Source organism: Pygocentrus nattereri, chromosome 24, assembly GCF_015220715.1.
Source record: "Pygocentrus nattereri isolate fPygNat1 chromosome 24, fPygNat1.pri, whole genome shotgun sequence".
NCBI lineage: Eukaryota > Metazoa > Chordata > Actinopteri > Characiformes > Serrasalmidae > Pygocentrus > Pygocentrus nattereri.
In genome coordinates this window covers 24415742-24434327 of record NC_051234.1, presented here as the reverse complement: position 1 = coordinate 24434327, position 18586 = coordinate 24415742, and the positions used below count along the sequence as shown (strand labels likewise).

The following is an 18586-nucleotide window of genomic DNA, read 5'->3' as shown; positions in this document are numbered from 1 at the left end:
AGCTTTAATGTTCTCCAGAGTGATTTAACTTAACCATTAAACTAGATTTTATGGTTACATTAGGAATTTGTCATCCAGAAGGAAAAAAACTCAGATCAAGACAAGTTTTCTTTGTCATTCATCAATATAACTTGTGCAACACACAACAGCTGCACATTACACAGGACTACACAGAGTGCAGATAACCAAAAGTATGAATTGACAGCAGAATATACACCAAATATGCAGAACAATAAATACACAAGACAATAAATAGTAGACAGGTCAACAGAACCATACATACGAATGGACATTAAATATATGTATTTACACACATATGTATAGATGCATGGACATATCACCTGTTGAACACAATGAAAAAGCTGGTCATATTGAGGGCATTCGTTTTGTCCTAAAATTGACATTTTATTCAGGAAAGTAACACGGGACCCCTGAGTTTAATTTTGTCTCCCTTATGGAGGCTCCTGCTATCTTCCAGAACACCCCCCCCAATCCGAGCTCTGCATACATTTACAGAAAGGAACTGAAATGATGGTTTCTCTACTTGGACAGCTGTTTACAGCATAAAGTAACAAGCTGTCATTTTTTCGTTATAGATGCTACTCTGATTAATGGCCAAACTGAAAGCTCCACCTTTGCTGAGGTGAAGAACAATGAATCCCCCTCATTTATCTCCACTGCCTCGCCTGTAATAAACCTAGAGGCCCTGGAAGCGAAATGCAGTGCAACAGATGATCTTTCTGATGGGGTCCAGTCCATGGATGTCAGGTCAGCCATCAACATTGTCATCATGAATGTGTCCCCTTTTTGTTTGCCATGTTTCCATATTAGGCTCTGTTTATGTGTATCATAAAAGCTTTTGAGGCATACCTCTTCCCTTCTTCCATCAGCCCAGTCTCCAGAGATGAGCCGATCTACTCTCCAGTCAGCGAGGGCTCCCAGAACACAATGAGGAACAGCCAAGCCCTGGACCAGTTGCTGGATCTCACCGGACATCCACCCTATCCTAAAGCTCCTGCTGGGGCAGCGCTCGGAGACTGCAACAAAAACCTCATCCAGGGCTTCAGCAGCGCTGCTACAGGCTCAGCACTCATCCAGAGCCTTGGGCCAACCATGGAAAAGCTCAGCATCTAGTGCAGCAGGTGAGCATTAGGGATCATTTTAGCCATTTTTGTTAGACATGTGTGATCGGAATCAGCCAAGATTAGAAAGCTGCTACTACACCAGCACCAATATCTAATTATGCATAAGTCACTGTGTTAAATAGTTAGCTACCTTTTACTTTTGATGTAGTACTTTATTTGATTGATGCTACCAAATTAGAATTTAAAATGCCACTTTGGTCTATTAAAGAACAAATAACATCATATATGTTGCAGCTTTGGCCAATTGAAAGCAGTGTAAATGTGCTAGTGTGTTTTATATGTTCATTTAGCCCATACAGTGTGAGCCGCAGGTTAAAAGAGGCTGATAAAGTCGATTTTAAAAAATCTGTCTATTTACATGGTTTTGATGTTTTGTTGTTCTGAGTGAAAATAACGGATACAGAAAACACACTTTTGCACATTTTAATACACAATTATTGTTGATTTCCTGAATTGAACATATTGAAAAACAAAATAAAACATAAAATGTTGCCTGTGCAAGCTTTTATATTTTATGTGGTTTAGGTTTTTAACTAACTTTGAAAGTTTTGAAAGTTAGTTAGATTAAACTTTGAAATTGTGCACTAAAATGTGCAAAAAAAACACCATATATAAGTTTATTCCATGAAGAGGGTTTGGTAACTTATTCTTACTTAGAAGAAAACAAGTCTATTTGACAGGGGTGTTCAAATGACTCTACATGTTGCATTCTCTAAGGTCAATTCCTTGTAGGTCTGCGTGTAGCATACGTGCCAAAGTAAACCTAATTCTGAAAACCTAACTCAGAGCTGAACTTGCACAGTACAAATTTGTCATCTCCTTAATAGCACAATAGCATATGCTATTATAAGGCTCCATTTGGACATCATTTTGCCTAAAGGGGAACTCCATAGATGTATCAAAATTTCTGCCCAATTAAATCTTTAAGATGAACACAGTCTTTGAGCGATTTGATGTGAAACTTTCAGAATTGTTCAGAATTGGACACTGGGACCCCTGGTTCCTATCATCACCACTGTAAAGAAATCAGTCTTTAAGTTTCTCTGTAGTGAACCATTTCACATCAAACCACTCTGAATGACTTTGTTTACATCTCAGTGACTGAATTATGCAGAAATTTTGAGAAATCAGAGGAATTCTATCTAAGCAACACATAAAATTTTAGCTGCTTGTCTCGACATTCTCTGTAGCTCACACTCAATCAAAAAAGTTTTTAAAAAGGTCTAGGATAATTCATATATTCACATAACCACACCCATTTCCAGTGACCATGACACACCAGTGTCCTCTCTCACCTTTTAGTCTGTCTGTGATCGTTTCAGGCCTCACTTTTGTTTTAGGAGACAGTGCCACATGAGCTGCCCTGGTGAGGAATGGTTTGGAGTTGGCCTGAACAAAAAGACAGTCTGTTGTGCCTCAGTTCCAGCTTTTTCAAGCTTCTCCATGAGAACCCCTCTGCACCCCGGAGCCTGAACAATGGAGAGCGAGCACTGAATGTTGTATGATTTGTTAAGTCAGAAGCACTCCTTTACACATAGATTAAAGCTTAGCCTTTCCTTCATACGTATTACATTTCAAAATATTTCATCGTAGTAACTGCGAGGGAAGGCACCTGTAATACTGCAGTCTTATAGTTCTTTATATTCCTGTATACACTGTAGCGTTTTAATGAGTGGATCAAAAAACACGAGGCTTGTAGCAACTCAATGGAGTTTTGTGTATTTGCGGCGGGAGCACAACTGACCAGCAGCGGCGACTGTGTGTACCTGTGTGTAGAGTGTGTTCAGTGTGACGTGTCGTATTGCTGGGGTTTGCATACAGTAAAACCAATATTTCACTACTTTAACTCAGTCAAAGCATTGTAGGCTACTGCTAGATATCAAAATCTCATGCAGATGTAAACTATTATCTACAAAAATATAAGATGCCCTTCTCGTGACATTCTTACACACACATTGTGAAATGAAACTTCCAGTGGGACAGCGGCCATTTGAGAAAGAAAGAAAGAAAGAAATGAGTCTGACTGAATGAGAAAGGAAGCAAAATAAGATGAAAGAGAAATGGTAAAAAGAGAGAAATGGTAAAAAGAAAAATGGTAGAAAGAAAGAAAGAAAGAGGCAAAAAGGAAAAATTGGTAAAAAAAAATTAAAAAGAAATTGGGAAGATAAGTAAACAAAAAAGAACGAAAACTAAAATTAAGTATGAAATTGGCAAAAAAAAAAGGAAGGGAAGAAATAACTTGGTAAAAAGAAGAATTTGGCAAAGCAGCAAAGAAAAGAGAAACTTGGCAAAAAAAGAGGATGAAATAAATAATTTTGCAATAAAAAAAGAAGACAGTAAAGAACGAAGTTTTCGAAACAAAAAATGAAAGAATAGTTAAAAAAAGGTAGACATTTTTTTGCAAAAAAAAAAAAACGAGAGAGAGCCTGGCAGAAAAAGAGAGAGAGAAACATGGTCAAAAAGGAAGGAAGACGTAATGTGTTGCGTTTTCTGTTATTGTGGTAGTGTTAAGCAGCTCAGTGTTTGCTGATTGTTGTGTTGACCGGGTTGTTCACTCACTAAAACTCACTCTGAAGATGCAAACTGTGCAGAGCAGACAAACCCCAGTGACTGTACTTTCATACAGTGAACACGTTAATGAATCAGTGATGAAGCAATGCTAAATCTGTACAGTAAGTGTGCTGGAAAGCTCCCTATATGCTACATAAGTTAAGTCATTGTCTGTATGCTCATCCTGTAAAAATGACCATTCATACCATCTTGTACACTCAGGGTGTTTGTGAGCTTTGCATGTGAGCTCAGTTATTTTGGTTCCTGGTGTTCTTCAGCGGTTCTGTGTTTGGTGGTCTTAATGATGTGTATGATGCTGTCACGTAACACTCCTGATGCACTTGAATGGTTAAGGACCAATAAGGACAACATTCCATGTGAGATCGGTTGCTCTCTCTCTCTCTCTTTTTCTCTCTCTGTCTGTCTCTCTCTTGCTGTCTCTCTCTCTTTCTCTCATTCTTTGGACAGGTTTAAAAGGTTAAGGGCAAAGGGGCTTCATATCATTTCAGAGTTTACAGAAGACTTTAAGGATCAAATTCATTGTCATTCTCAAATAAGCCAGTTGCTTCATGGTGATAAATGGTGCATGGATAAAATGCTTTGGAGCTGCAGAAACCTGGGATATTACAATAACAATAAAGTTATCTAGCCACACTGCTTGTAGTATGTTTCTTCTTCCAAAAAAATATTTAACACAAAAAAATGTAACAGTTAAAGTTGGAGGTTTTGTTGATCGATCAACTGATTTTTATTTGTCTATCATTTACACTATATTGCCAAAAGTATTCGCTCGTCTGCCTTCACACGCATATGAAACCAATATTTCACTACTTTAACTCAGTCAAAGCATTGTAGGCTACTGCTAGATATCAAAATTTCATGCAGATGTAAACTATTATCTACAAAAATATAAGATGCCCTTCTCGTGACATTCTTACACACACATTGTGAAATGAAACTTCCAGTGGGACAGCGGCCATTTGAGAAAGAAAGAAAGAAATAAGAGTCTGACTGAATGAGAAAGGAAGCAAAAAAAGAAAAGGTCAAAAAATAAGAAGAAAGAGAGATATGGTAGAAAGAAAGAAAGAAAGAAAAGAAAAAGAAAGAACGTGGCAAAAAGGAAAGAGAATCAAAGAAAACGAAGTTGGTAACAGAAGTAAAAATTGGTAAAAAAAAAAAAAAAATTGGGAAGATAAGAAAACAAAAAAGAAACAAAAGTAAAATTAAGTATGAAATTGGCAAAAAAAAGAAGGGAAGAAATAACTTGGTAAAAAAGGAAGAATTTGGCAAAGCAGCAAAGAAAAGAGAAACTTAGCAAAAATGAAATGAAGGATGAAATAAATAATTTTGCAATTAAAAAAGAAGACAGTAAAGAACGAAGTTTTCGAAACAAAAAATGCTTTGAGCTGCAGAAACCTGGGATATTACAATAACAATAAAGTTATCTAGCCACACTGCTTGTAGTATGTTTCTTCTTCCAAAAAAATATTTAACACAAAAAAATGTAACAGTTAAAGTTGGATGTTTTGTTGATCGATCAACTGATTTTTATTTGTCTATCATTTACACTATATTGCCAAAAGTATTCGCTCGTCTGCCTTCACACGCATATGAACTTGACTGATGTTCCGTTCTTAATCTATAGAGTTTAATCAGTGGTGGACAAAATACACAAATCATGTACTTGAGTTAAAGTAGAGATACCCAGAGTAAAGTATTACTCCAGTAAAAGTAGAAGGTCCTCCCTTTACACCTCCACTTGAGTAAAAGTACAAAAGTATTTGCCTTCAAATATACTGAAGTATCAAAAAAGTACTAAAAGATTAATTCTGGCTCTGATGTCCTATTATAATTTTTGTAACAGGACTCATGTGACAGCTTCATGAACTCATTTTAGGTGAAAATCCTCCAGTGTCTCTCTTGGTAAACCAGTCTTTTAATAGAACGTCATTAATTAGTGACGCTGACGTCTATTAAAATTATCATAAGCACAAAACACTGAAGGCAAACCGTTTCTAATAGGTAGAGCCGAGTGGCTCTGAGATCACTTTTTACACCCAAAGTTTCAGTTTAAGATTTATTTACAAATTTATAAACAACAAGTTTAAGTTTAATAAAAACTTTGGTTCTTTAAACTCAGGTTCACAAATGAGTTTCTTTTACTCCATCTGTAGGTCTCTGTTCATAAACATAAACTAGCCCAAACTAATTTACTATAAAATGAAATCGTGTTTGTATAAATTCAGAAAAAAGACGCGTCAGACTGCATACGTGTACATATTTCTATATTGTGTTACAGGTCAAAAGAAGCTCAAAACAAAGCGCCGTGATTGGTGTTCTCGCTTTGTACCTCTTTAGTTACTTAGTCACTCCAGAGAACACATGTGCACTGCTCTAGAGTCCAGTGGTGCCACTTTACCCCACTGCATTCAAAGCTTTGCATTGCGCTTGGTGATGTAGATGCAGCTGCTTGGGCATGGAAACCCATTCCATAAAACTCTCTATGCTGTTCTTGAGCTAATCTAAAGTCCACATGAAGTTTGGAGGTCTGTAGCGATTGACTGTCTCTTTATCCCTTAGAAGTTAACAGGCTGTTTTTGTTACTGTGCCTTTAAAACTAATATATGCAAATGAGCCCTGTTCTGACTGGCTGTCCTGAAAGAGTCCTTAAAACTTCAGTGGAAATAAAATTCTTTGTCATTCTCAAATAAGCCAGTTGATTCATGGTGATAAATGGTGCATGGACAAAATGCTTTGGAGCTACAGAAACCTGGGATATTACAATAACAATAAAGTTATCTATCCACACTGCTTGTAGTGTTAAACTTAAGTAGGCTGAATAGGTGGATGTTAATGAGTTGGTTTGTTTAACATCACAAAAACAGTGAATGCAAAACAGGGTCTTTTGGCAGCTAAGTTTGCATGTATGTGCTATTTAAATAAAGATATTGTTATTATCAGAGCTCTACGTAGTGTTACTAGAGCTCTTTTTGAAAGGACATTCAGTTTACTGCATAAGAGCATGGGTCCACAGGTATGGACCTCCCTGAAGCTCATGGAAGAAAAAATGACATGGATTTTTCTAATGGGTTAAGAAAACCCTCCTGCCTGTGAAATGACGCATTTTTTCTCAATTTTGTGAGAGAAATATCTTAAGATCATTACCCTGATTTCATTATCTCGAGACATGTATAGGGAAAACTTAAGCGCATTACCCACTCCGCCCTGCAGACGGCAGCATGCCACTATTATCTCTCCAAACTCTTTTTTTTCAGGTGCGCTGGAAGTTGTTTACCTCTGATTAGAACCATCCTAATGGAAATTGGCCAGTGAGACCCAGAAAAATCAAAGTTTGAGAATTTTAGACATTTTAAGATAAAATAAGTCTATTGTCAGAAAAAAATTGTCATTGTTATTTTTTTATGTAATGGCCTTTATAGTGGACAACAGGATGTTGCATAGTAATTACACTATATTGCCAAAGGTATTCACTCACCCATCCAAATAATTTAATTCAGGTGTTCCAATCACTTCTATGGCCACAGGTGTATAAACCAAGCACCTAGGTCTGCAGACTGCTTCTACAAACATTAGTGAAAGAATGGGTCGCTCTCATGAGCTCAGTGAATCTTCTGCAGAGTCAATCGCAACAGACCTTCAAACTTCATGTGGCCTTCAGATTAGCTCAAGAATTTAGAGAGCTTCATGGAATGGGTTTCCATGGCTGAGCAGCTGCATCCAAGCCTTACATCACCAAGCGTAATGCAAAGCTTTGAATGCAGTGGTGTAAAGTGGCACCACTGGACTCTGGAGCAATGGAGACGTGCTCTCTTGAGTGACGAATCACACTTCTCCATCTGGCAATCCAATGGATGAGTCTGGGTTTGGCAAGTGCCAGGAGAACGGGCTGTGTTGTGCCTGCAAAGTTTGGTGGAGGGGGGAATTATAGTGTGGGGTTGTTTTTCAGGAGTTGCGTTTGGGCCTCTTATTTACAGTGAAAGGAACTCTTAATGCTTCAGCAGACCAAGCGATTTTGGACAATTTCATGCTCTCAACTTTTCGGGAACATTTTGGGGCTGACCCCTTCCTGTTCCAACATGACTGTGCACCAGTGCACAAAGCAAGTTCCATAAAGACATGGATGAGCAAGTTTGGTGTGGAAGAACTTGACTGGCCTTGACTGAGTCCTGACCTCAACCCAAAAAAAACTCCTTTGGGATGAATTAGAGTGGAGACTGCGAGCCAGGCCTTCTTGTCCAACATCAATGTCTGACCTCACAAATATGCTTCTGGAAGAATGGTCAAAAATTCCTATAAACACTCCTAACCCTTGTGTGAAGCCTTCCCAGAAGAGTTGAAGCTGTTATAGCTGCAAAGGTGGGCCGACATCATATAAAACCCTATGGATTAAGAAGTGGCTTAGAAAATGGATGGATGGATGGATGGATGTCTCTCAATTTCATATGCGTGTGAAACCAGATGAATACTTTTAGAAATATGGTGTCTGTTTGTCATATTTCTTGTTTCCTGTACTGCATCAGCTACTACATCAACAACAACTTCAAAAACCTTGTCATCAATCTTCAAAGTCCTCATCATCAATGTACTGCTCAAAGTCTATGGCACCCTGAACTCTACAGCAAACTGAAGTTAGTTCCAATGTCCACCACATTCTGTTGGGTGGTTACGGTTACTGTTATACGCTATACTATACGCTGTTATGCATATCAATACAAATTGCTCTGAAAATGAGCGAAAACGCTCCCAAAAGAGGTCCCAAAGACACGAGAAGCCCCCGCTGATATTTTAAAGTGCACTACAAAGCAAGGGAGCAGGGAGCTTCCCTCCGTTTCAGACTCGCCCCAGAGGAAGACTCGACATGCATCCGGGTTAAGGTTTATCCATGGAGCGTGTTTTGGATGGCGCAAGTTTCATCGCGAATGGGAGTGAACAGGCCGTAAACTACGACAGCACTGTTTTCGTATCCCATCAGTAATATGTTGCCATGTTAAGTCCATGACATATCGACGGTTTATGTGCTAGAAGCTGGTATTTTGGTGGACGCATCGTCTTCTTGTATTTTCTGGTGCGCGAGCGGCGCAGGAGGTAAAAGGCCTGCTAACTCTAGCTTAGCTAAAGCTAGCCAACTGCTCATTAGGTTACAAGCCTGCTTGTTTTATCTGTATCGGAGAGCAGCCGCAAAAAGTAGCAGGTGTACATTATATACAATGTGTATATTTCAAATAATAATTCGACTCCTTTGTTTTGTTAGTAAACGGTTATAAGCTAGTCAAATAACTGTCGAGCAAGAGTCTTAGCCTAGCTTAGCTAAGGCTAGTTTACGCTGGGTTCGCTAACTCAATAGAAAAGAGTAACGATTAAGTTACGTTGTCTGTGTTCCTCAAATTCAGGGCGCCCTTATATGATTAACGTTTTAATATTACATATAACAAATACACATTCCTTAACTGCTGGAATCTAACGAGATATTGGGTTTTGAGCTTTCTTGTGGAAGATAAATATGGAACAGAAGAACAGCAGAAAGCTGCGGGTTTATTTTATTTTCCCCCCGACGGCGCTTGTGTTGTTGTATATTTCAAGATCAGTAGTAATTCAAGATCAATCAGTAATTCATTTAATATGGGATTGACATGACATACATTTTCCAGCCCGTCTTTATTCCATAGAATTAAACAAGCTGTCTTTAAAGCTAATATATGTAAATAGCCTCTGCTGTGATTGGCTGCCTTGTATTGTGCCTCATTGAAACAGTCCAGACTGAAACACTCCCTGTAGCTCCGTCGTAAATTAGTTAGGAGCTAAATAATGGGCCGATATGTAAAGATGTTGGTGACATCACGAAAACATCAAAACATTTTTTTCCTGTTTAGATGTGGACTTTTATATGGAGATTATGGGTTGTGGAGTAAACAGTACTTTAATAACCTTTACATGCAACCGTTTCAAAAAGTGAGGAAAAACCATTTTTCTGTGACCTTGGGCTTTTCATCAGCATTGATCAAACAAACTTTCATTCAGTTCAATTCCCCCATTCTTCTCATTGGTTTTATTTACAAATGGTTAGTTTTTTTTAAGAGCATTTACACTGTAGAATGTAGTCTATCACTAGTGTCATATAGTCTGTGACTACATGTATGACAAATAAATGACAAATATTCGTATTGTTCATTTTAATCTATGGCCACTGTATTGTATTTTGATTAAAGTTCAGTATATTAATGTATACACAGTGGACCATAAACATTTTTATGCAGACTTTATGCAAAATATTAGTAGTTTACAGGCTGTCATGGTCAAGAGAAAGTAGAATAGACTGAATTGGCAGTAGCTGTTACATATATTTCCTCTTGTGTTGATTTTAAATGTCTAGAATCTATAATTAACCCTCTTTCTTGCACATCACCTATATTGTAACTCTTATTCTGTTTTTAAGGTCACAATGTCACGGCCACATTCAAGATCGCCTTTATATTCAAGGTATTTGGTTTTGGCTCATTGTATTTAATGTTTTATATAGTAAAATGTCTGGCATTGGTGTAATTATATAGTAAAATGTGGTAATATTTAGTATTCTAATGATATACTCATTAATAGCTTGTTGAACTTTCAATTTTTCAGAAATTCTGCATTGCCTGGGAAGCGAGAAGATGGGTTCTATGGAGAGCAGTACCATTCATCTGTGCGTTCAGATCCGTGGAGAAATCCAGAAAATGTCAACAAAGTGCAAGGTAATTCACACTGGGATAATGGTCCCTCTCAAGGAGAGGAAGAGGTTGACCACTGGGCCAAATTTATTGAGGCTATAGGTCACGCTAGAAGACGGAGGCCTTCACCCAATTTAAGATACCAAACACAGGATGATGCTCAGAGGTTTGAAGAGAAACCATCTCACTCTCCAAGAAGACTGCCAAGGGAGAGGTTGTCTTCTCCTGAAGCGTCGCATTATGTGTCTGAAACGCATCAGAGGATTCCGTCGCCAGGCCGGAGGAGGAATGAGCACGATGGCACTCATTTTGACAGGCACCTTTCAAATAGGGCCCACTGGGATTCAAGAAGTTTCAGTCCTAGGCATTCACAAGAAAAGAGACATGACCGGATGGAACATGGACATCATAATGAAGATAGATATCATGAAAGAGGCTCCTTTTCTGTGAGGTACAAAACCACATCTAATGAAGCTGTGTACTCTGTCTGACTCAACTGAAGTGAAGGAAAGAAATGAAGATTGAATTATGATACCTTAAGATTATCTGTAGAAATGCTGAAAATATACCAAAGGATTATTTATTAGAGTGCATTCTATATATTAAAAGTTTTAGAAATGAGAATTAATTAATTTGTCATTTGAACAATTTAAAACAAGTTAGTTATTGGTTGTTTTTAGAAAAGGCACTTGGTTAGGAAGACTTGGAATGTCTTGAAGCTTGACTAGAAGACTGTTGGATTATTTCATTGTTGAACAAATTGTACTTGCTTTTTCAACACAGGTCTTTGAAGTCAAATTATAGGGAGGATCACCCACATCCTAAAAGATTTAGAGGTTTGGATCCACACGAGGAATATAGTGTCACACAAAGGGGCTATAGTCCACATAATGCTCCTGTTATAGTGGAGCATGATCACGGAATTCCAAACCATGATGCAAGGAACAGGGATCCTCCAAGGTGCCATGATCCACTTAGGAACCGAGAGCGTCCAAGGAGTAGAGATCTTCAGAGAATCAATGACTTGCCACGGAGCAGGGATCCTCCAAGAGGCAATGACCTACCAAGGGGCAGAGATCCCCTTAAGACAAGTGAACCACCAAGAAGCATGGAATCACTCAAACATAGGAGGGAGCATGACAATCATGCAGGAATCACACATGATAGGCGTGGCAGTTCAGCTGTCTATCATAGTGAAGAAGAAACGCGATTGCATCACCCTCCTATTGAGAGAAGAAGTCCCATGCGAGGTAGATCACAGCATTGGGAGCAATCTAGAATGGATACGCATGCAAGACAACGACATGGACAAAGGACAATGGATCTGACTGGTGATGTGGATTTGAGAAATGACAAGAGTAACAGATCGAGATCTTCTGGACACACATGGGAGAAGGGCACAAAACCAGGAGGAAATGATGGTGGTGTTCTGCAAACAGGAAAGTTTTCAAAAGGAATTCCTCATCACAGAAAGTTAAACATTAATGCTGCTCCTGCGCCTCGAATGGATTTTACTGAGCATGAAACTTTAAGGATCAAAGTGGATATGAGTCGTCCTGTCGGCCATAGCAGGTATAGTATCGCCACAGCAGTGCTCTTGGGTGTGGTTGAAAGTTCATGCCTCTTTTTCAGATGTCTGAGTCTACAGCATGAAGACCGCAGGAACAGTTGCATCATAGTCTTTCAAGGAGGTTGGACATCAACATTTTCTATATTTGGACTGTCTTGGTTTGATGAAAAGCATGAACATGATACAGCATGTCATCTTACGGTTTATTTTGCTTTGTTGGGAGCATTGTGGATAGGTCTGTTTTGAAGTCCATAGGAGTATGCAGTATATCAAGTCATGGATTCAAGTCTCATCGGACTTCGTCAGTCAAGCTTTTTCAGAAGGTTTTATGTTTCTGTTTGATTCTCCAATTTAGATACAGGCAGTTCCCTGTGTTATACATCAGTGCCACCTCTCTGCTGAGGGAAAGGACCATGCTCACAATTTCCACTGGAAATAAATCTGGTGCTGGATAACATTGAACCTGCACATTTGAGAGGATGAAACATTACTTTGGCTGAGAGGGAAAGTGCTGTTCAAAGTAAGAAGACAGAATCCTGGTAATGGACCAAGGACCACAGAACTGGCACCCAAACCTGAATTGAGTGTACCTCTGCAAAGCTGAGAAGAGAGTTGAGAAGTGATTGCATCACTGATTCATTCCTTCGATGAAGAAACTTCAGGGGATCCTTACTGCACCACATTAAGAATATTAAGTGACTGTGTGAAGAGTTTAAAGTCATTAAACCAGGCCTTTAACTTCAAACAGATTTTGAGGTTCTAAACCTGTGCTGGTGGATTTGGTCCAGGAGCTTTGACCAAAATTTATACATTGTACGTTTTATCCCAACTACGTTGAAGAGATGATGAAGTGATGAAATTCATACTCCATGAAGGTGAGAAATGATGTCAAGGCTGGAACACTGTGTGGATGTTGGGGAGATATTCCTGGATGAGAAGGCGTGTTTATGGGTGGCATGTGTTCACTTAGCAATGTGAGAAAAAATCTATCAAATGGAAAATTCTGAAATATCAGGCTTCACCTAAAGCCAGACTGTTCCTTACAAATAATGCTGGAAGATACACTAGTGGAAGACTGACAGTAAGTCTGTGCGACACTGGAGCGGGTTGATTTTGACCACTAAGATGGATTTGAAGAGCATGTTTGATGACTTGGGTTCACAGATCAACTGATGACCTTTCCTGTAGAGGAAACTGAAGATGTTGCGTCCACCAAAATACCAGTACTTCGTTTAACATTTGAAATAGAAAAATCTTTTTATAATCACTACTGCTTGAAGGTAAGTGAACAATCCTGGATTCTGTGAAAAAAACGCAACGGTATTGATATGATGTGTGTATTTGGGAATGGACTGGACCCAAATACCTTGATGTCCATAGAATTTGGTGGAATTGTATAGGATGTATTTGCTGATGATACTATACAAAAAAATAAAAAGCCTCTAAACCTGCGACCTGGTGCTCACCTTACTCCCTGAGGACTTTCTAAAAATAGCAAATTGAATGAATCAACACAATGGAGGTTTTGGGAGATTTTCGATCATTGCATATCTGCTGGGGATATCTGCATCTGGATGGCGGTGAGATTTAGGAATGTTTCACATTTCCTCAATAATATTCTGGATTCATTTATTGGAAGACTGCATGTAGCACAAGATGTATTTTCCACATCAAGATTTGGGCCCACATACCCATAATTCATGAAGTTGATGATGAGACCAGTTTATCGTGATCCATGATATCTACTGGGAAAAACTGAACAGGACTAGAAATGCTAACTAAACATGAAAAATGATATTGCACCGTCCTCCTGGGTTACGGCGCTGTTGGAGTCTATCCCAGCAGTCATTGAGCAGAAAGCAGGAATCATCCCTGGACAGGCTGCCAGTCCATCACTGCGCAGACACACACGTTTGCACGTTGGGGTAGTTGTTAATTCACCAGTTTGCCTGGCTCCAGGTCTTCGGACTGTGTGAGAACCCACACAGGCACGTAAAGAACATGCAAACTTCACACAGAAAAGACCCTAATCGCAGAGGAGGGAATTGAACACAGGTCCTTCTTGCTGTGAGGTGACAGCACTACCCGCTGCATACAAGACAGAATAAACCAAATTTTGAAAGTTGGACTGAAGAGGTCAGAGAAGCAAGCCTAACTGATCCTCATGTTCTGTGAAGTCTTCTGGGCAAAGTTGGATATCATGAATGTAAATCTGGTGGATAATTCATCATGTATCTGATCAGATACTTCTCAAAATTTGCTTAATACCTTCTCATTCAAAGGATCCTCTCCACTCTTGTTTTTCAATGAAATAAGGGTCTCATATATTTGAGTCCACATGCGTTTTTGTCCTGTCTCATTTTGCAAGAAGACCCTGTGACCTTGTGAGTGTTCTTTATGAAGTTTGCCAGAACAGGACAAAGATACTGGAACAAGCTGGTCAGTAATAACCAAGACTGAGGTTTTTCTGAAGAAGTTTCCTCTGATCACTGAATGAACACTTACTGAATATTTTCCAAAGACATTCTACACCTGCCTCCATGTTTCTGGGTAAGAAGATCCTGAGCTAAAAAGAAGATTGTCAAAGTTACTTAAACAAAGGACTGAAATGGAGAATGGAAAAGAGGCATGAACGTTCACCACCCATTTATGATTCAGTGGTATACTTAAAAAGCAGCAGATGATTAAAGGAGATTAGCCTAAAGGGTTGTTTGACGCTATGTCAGGTTTTAAATTGATTAGAAATGTGGAATAATTCAGAATCTGAAAATATTCAGGTAACAATAATAAGTGTAATTGAGTGTACACTAACTCTACAGACCTATAAACTAATAATACCTCCATGCTCCCTGCTTCTGCTTTTTAGATATACCCACTTGCAATTGTTTTAGACAATAACACCTTTAATTGCCCATGAGAATGGTTAAGGTTTCTCTGTAAATACTGGGAATTAGTTATGTGGCTGACTCTTGCAGCACATTCAAACACTTTACTGATTCCCAATGAGGGGGTTATCTGTGATTTTTCATAGAGTTGGGCAGTAGTCACTTGTTCATACCTTCAGACATTCTCTAAGTATTGCCGCAATGTACGGTAGAACCAGGGGTGGGGAAAGGAGGTGTTGGGAGGCGTTGCATAAAAGTGCCATAAATAACATTTCAAAAACGAAAATAAGATGTTTATTTTATTTTTTTTACTTGGTCACCAAATAAATGAATGTGTGCGCGATTTTCAAGCTATCATTCAGTAGTTGTTAAACCATCTCTTCAACCGTTCACAGAAAGCCTGTGGTGTGTGTGAGGCTCTTAGGTGTTGCTGAGATGCTATTATTCTTAGTTACTAGCTAGCCCTTTTAAAATATAAATGATTGATTGTGTTTATTTGGCCATTTACATGTGGAAGAGACTCTTGATGCATCATTTTGAAATTTCAGCATCATTTTCAAATGCCACTGCACATTTATTACCTTTTATATCGCCCAACCCTATTTTTCATACAGATTCCTGTAGTACTAGACAAATTTGCAATGGGAAAACTTTCACTGTACTCGAACTTAGTACAGAACTTGGTCTATTTTTTTTTTTGTCTGGAAAGACCTTTCCAGAGTAGCCTGCTGAGAAGGAAAGGTTTAAAATTGATCTTTGGTAAAGCTGATAAAGGTTGGTATTTCTTTTTGGGTCTGTTAAATAGTGCATAGTTCCCCTGAACCTGCTTTTTGTTTGATTGTCGTAATGGCTTTCTTCATGCCTTCTTCACTTTGTGCAGACACTTAGGTTATTCTTCAGAAAGGCAGTTGTCGCTTGACTTGGTCAATGTGGGCCGACAGCGTCTTGACTTTCTGCCCATGCTGGAACATTCTGGGACATACAGGGAGTCAGCTATGCATTCTGGGACATTTGCCCAAGAGATCATCACTCTGGTACATCATGTCAAAGGTCAGACATTGTTAAATTAGTCAACAAGCATATGATAGCTGTGTCTCAAAGCAGAAGGAGGCTGTATTGCTGGTAAAATGCCTCCTTCGTTTCTGAGAAACTGAAGGATTCAGCTGGTGTGTCCAAGACCTTAAGTCATCCAAAATCCTTCAAGTATACCTCCATAACAGTCTAGAAAGGGCAGAAACAGCTCTGAGTGCAGAGTTGCGGTGGCACCAGAATTTCTGAAATTTTAATGGAACATTTTTACGTGTAATATTTAAGAGTTGTGAAGTGGAGCTTTTGTATAGTGCTAGCAAGGTCTCTCGTACTTTTTATATGTATCGGATATCTCCCACACAGACCAAATTTGTGTTAATTCTTTTGTTTGATCTACATTAGAAAATTATTTCCAGGGTCAAGGCATTACTCTCAATGAACGCTTCTCTAGTGAGCAGCATTATACCCTTGAGGATGAGGATGAGTTTGCAGAAGACGAGCAAGAGCTGGAGGAAATTAAGCCAGTCATCAATAGGTACAGCTGTCTTGTGTGCTATAAATACAGCTATTGTGCAGTCTTTTTTAATCAAACTAGTCATCAAACCTACAGTAAATCTACATTTCAATCTAAATTACATTGTTTTAGATGGATAAAATCCCTCTTTACCTAAGTAATTGAATGGTGAAGAGTTAAGTGAAGTGTTTTCATTATGTCTCCTTTTTCAGGCCCCTTGGTGACTCATCACACACACAGATTTTCTGCAACATTGGTTCTTGGCAGGTAAATCCATCAGCATTACTTATTTGGTAGCACTTTATTTGAAGGCTGCCTTCACAGAGAGTTTATAACATGCATAATCATTAAATAACATTTAAAGCAGATATTGACTGTTTGTAAACAGCTTAAGTTATGTATTGCAGATTGCTGATATAAATTTTAATGTTTTATAAATGTCTGTCAATGCTTATGCTTGTATTATGAAGTCCCTGTGTAGGCAACCTATAAATAATGTGTAACCACTTATTCTGATCTGCATGATACAGCTTTAAGTGTCAGGAGTCAAGTGCTGCTTTACAAACAAACTCTTTTATCAGCCACAGAGAAGGCAGGTCCCTGCTCCTGGTGATTTAAGGCATGACTTGGAGAGGAAGAGACAACAAAGACTGGAGGGAGTGAAAATCACCATTGCTGGTGGGGGCTTTTCTCAGGTGGCACCTCAGAGGTACAGACTCTTTAATCAGTGACTGCTATTTTCTCTACTTTTTTCCATTAATAACACAATTTCTGAATGCTGCAGTTGCATTTGTGCTGAGAAAAAAGTGATCTATCAAAGCTGAAAATTCACAAATTTTTATTCAGTTTGTAACACACACTACTGTTTTTTGAACATGAAAACACATGAATAGGAATGTAAGTCATACATTAGTCATGCTTTGACTCTGATTAAACAAATGAATACTAAATGCTCACTGATCCAAAACCTGAATGAGCTCATGCACTTGCTCAGATTTTTTTTTAATAGGAAAACTGATTACAGCTTTACAACTGATTGCAGCATGTTTTGCCCTTAGTCAGGAAAATGAGCCTACCTATATAGATGAGGAAGATGTGCATGATGCAGGAGTTGACTTTGACTGGTCTGAGCAGATGCCTCAGCAAACAGAACAGTGGGTGAGTGCACATACTTATTTGATCTTGATCCTGGGTATGCTGTGTTGTGATGTTCATAATGTGTTCTATGTGAGAGTGATAACTCTTTATGATGTCTCTGATGCTACAGGATGGTCCTCTTGGTCCTGTCTCGAATTTTGATGCTAGGCAAAATTTCAGTCGCTTTGGCAAACGACGTGGTACACGCGTGACAAGGAATCCAAATAATGGTATATAATATTTATATATATTTATATATTATTTATATATTATACTTACTTTCTAGTTAGTACACTTTACATTCTTTGTTTCCACATCTGTTTGTAAATAAACTGTCCAAGAAGAAACACACAGAAAAATAAGTTGTTACAAAAATGAATAAAATGTAAAATTATAAAATAATGGTATAATGTGTTTTAGTGTGCAATCTTTTCACCATTTTTTACAGATGCCAGCTGGTGAGGCATGGGTTAAAGGAGTAGTTTTCTGGGTTCAAACTCGGTGCCTGCTTACATGGGAGTATGTCAGATGAGCTGGTGCACAACAGCTGTTCTTTCTGTTCTTGTTTCACTTACATTACTATCTTCATCACAGTGGATTTTAAGTGCTTAATCATGTTTGGTGTTCTTTTCAATCAAATATCATCACAAATGATATATTTACAGAGCATATTTCATTTGCATTATGCAACAGTTTTATATTTTACAGCCGTTCCATTTTCAGTCGGATTAATTACGGTCTGTGACTTTTGTTTCACTCATCATTTTGTCTCTGTAAATTTTTCTTTAATCAGATTAGTTAAAATAAACTGTTTATTTGCGGACCATCTCATACTCTCACACAGTTTTGTATTAAATAAATATACATACGAAAACGTCATACGATATGAATGAGACTGTTTGTTCTGAGCATGTTTCATGTTGATCACAATTGTATATCCTCTGGGTTATGTTCTCCATTACTTATTCTCAGATAGCGTGATTGCAGAATACCTGTTGGGGATTAAAGCATGTAATGTAGCTTATGTGCTT

General features: G+C 38.4%; 2 protein-coding genes across 7 annotated transcripts in view; both read left to right on the top strand.

Moving 5' to 3' along the window:
- The window catches only part of map7d2b (MAP7 domain containing 2b), a 33662-nt gene extending 29313 nt beyond the window's left edge, over positions 1–4349 (top strand). For 4 of the 5 annotated variants that reach the window (XM_037534084.1, XM_017716941.2, XM_017716949.2 and 1 more), the window contains 3 exons: positions 597–768; positions 891–1142; positions 2486–4349. In XM_037534084.1, the coding sequence (XP_037389981.1) occupies positions 597–768; positions 891–1134 (416 nt within the window). In that variant the 3' untranslated portion in view covers positions 1135–1142; positions 2486–4349. The remainder of the gene's footprint in view (positions 1–596; positions 769–890; positions 1143–2485) is intronic. The other variant, XM_037534083.1, reaches the window with a different exon arrangement.
- A 4219-nt stretch (positions 4350–8568) lies between these two features.
- Positions 8569–18574, top strand: zgc:112982 (uncharacterized protein LOC503771 homolog). Of its 2 annotated transcripts, none has more exons than XM_037533931.1 (11): positions 8569–8801; positions 10150–10193; positions 10335–10871; positions 11204–11992; positions 15756–15925; positions 16307–16439; positions 16631–16685; positions 17006–17127; positions 17477–17576; positions 17686–17785; positions 18004–18574. In XM_037533931.1, the coding sequence occupies exons 2-11, from the start codon at positions 10156–10158 to the stop codon at positions 18015–18017; spliced, it is 2058 nt and encodes a 685-aa protein (XP_037389828.1). In that variant the 5' UTR covers positions 8569–8801; positions 10150–10155; the 3' UTR covers positions 18018–18574. The 2 variants fall into 2 exon arrangements, with proteins under 2 accessions (XP_037389828.1, XP_017572457.1); XM_017716968.2 differs by having other exon boundaries at positions 8570–8801; positions 17000–17127.
- The last annotated feature ends 12 nt before the right edge of the window (positions 18575–18586 follow it).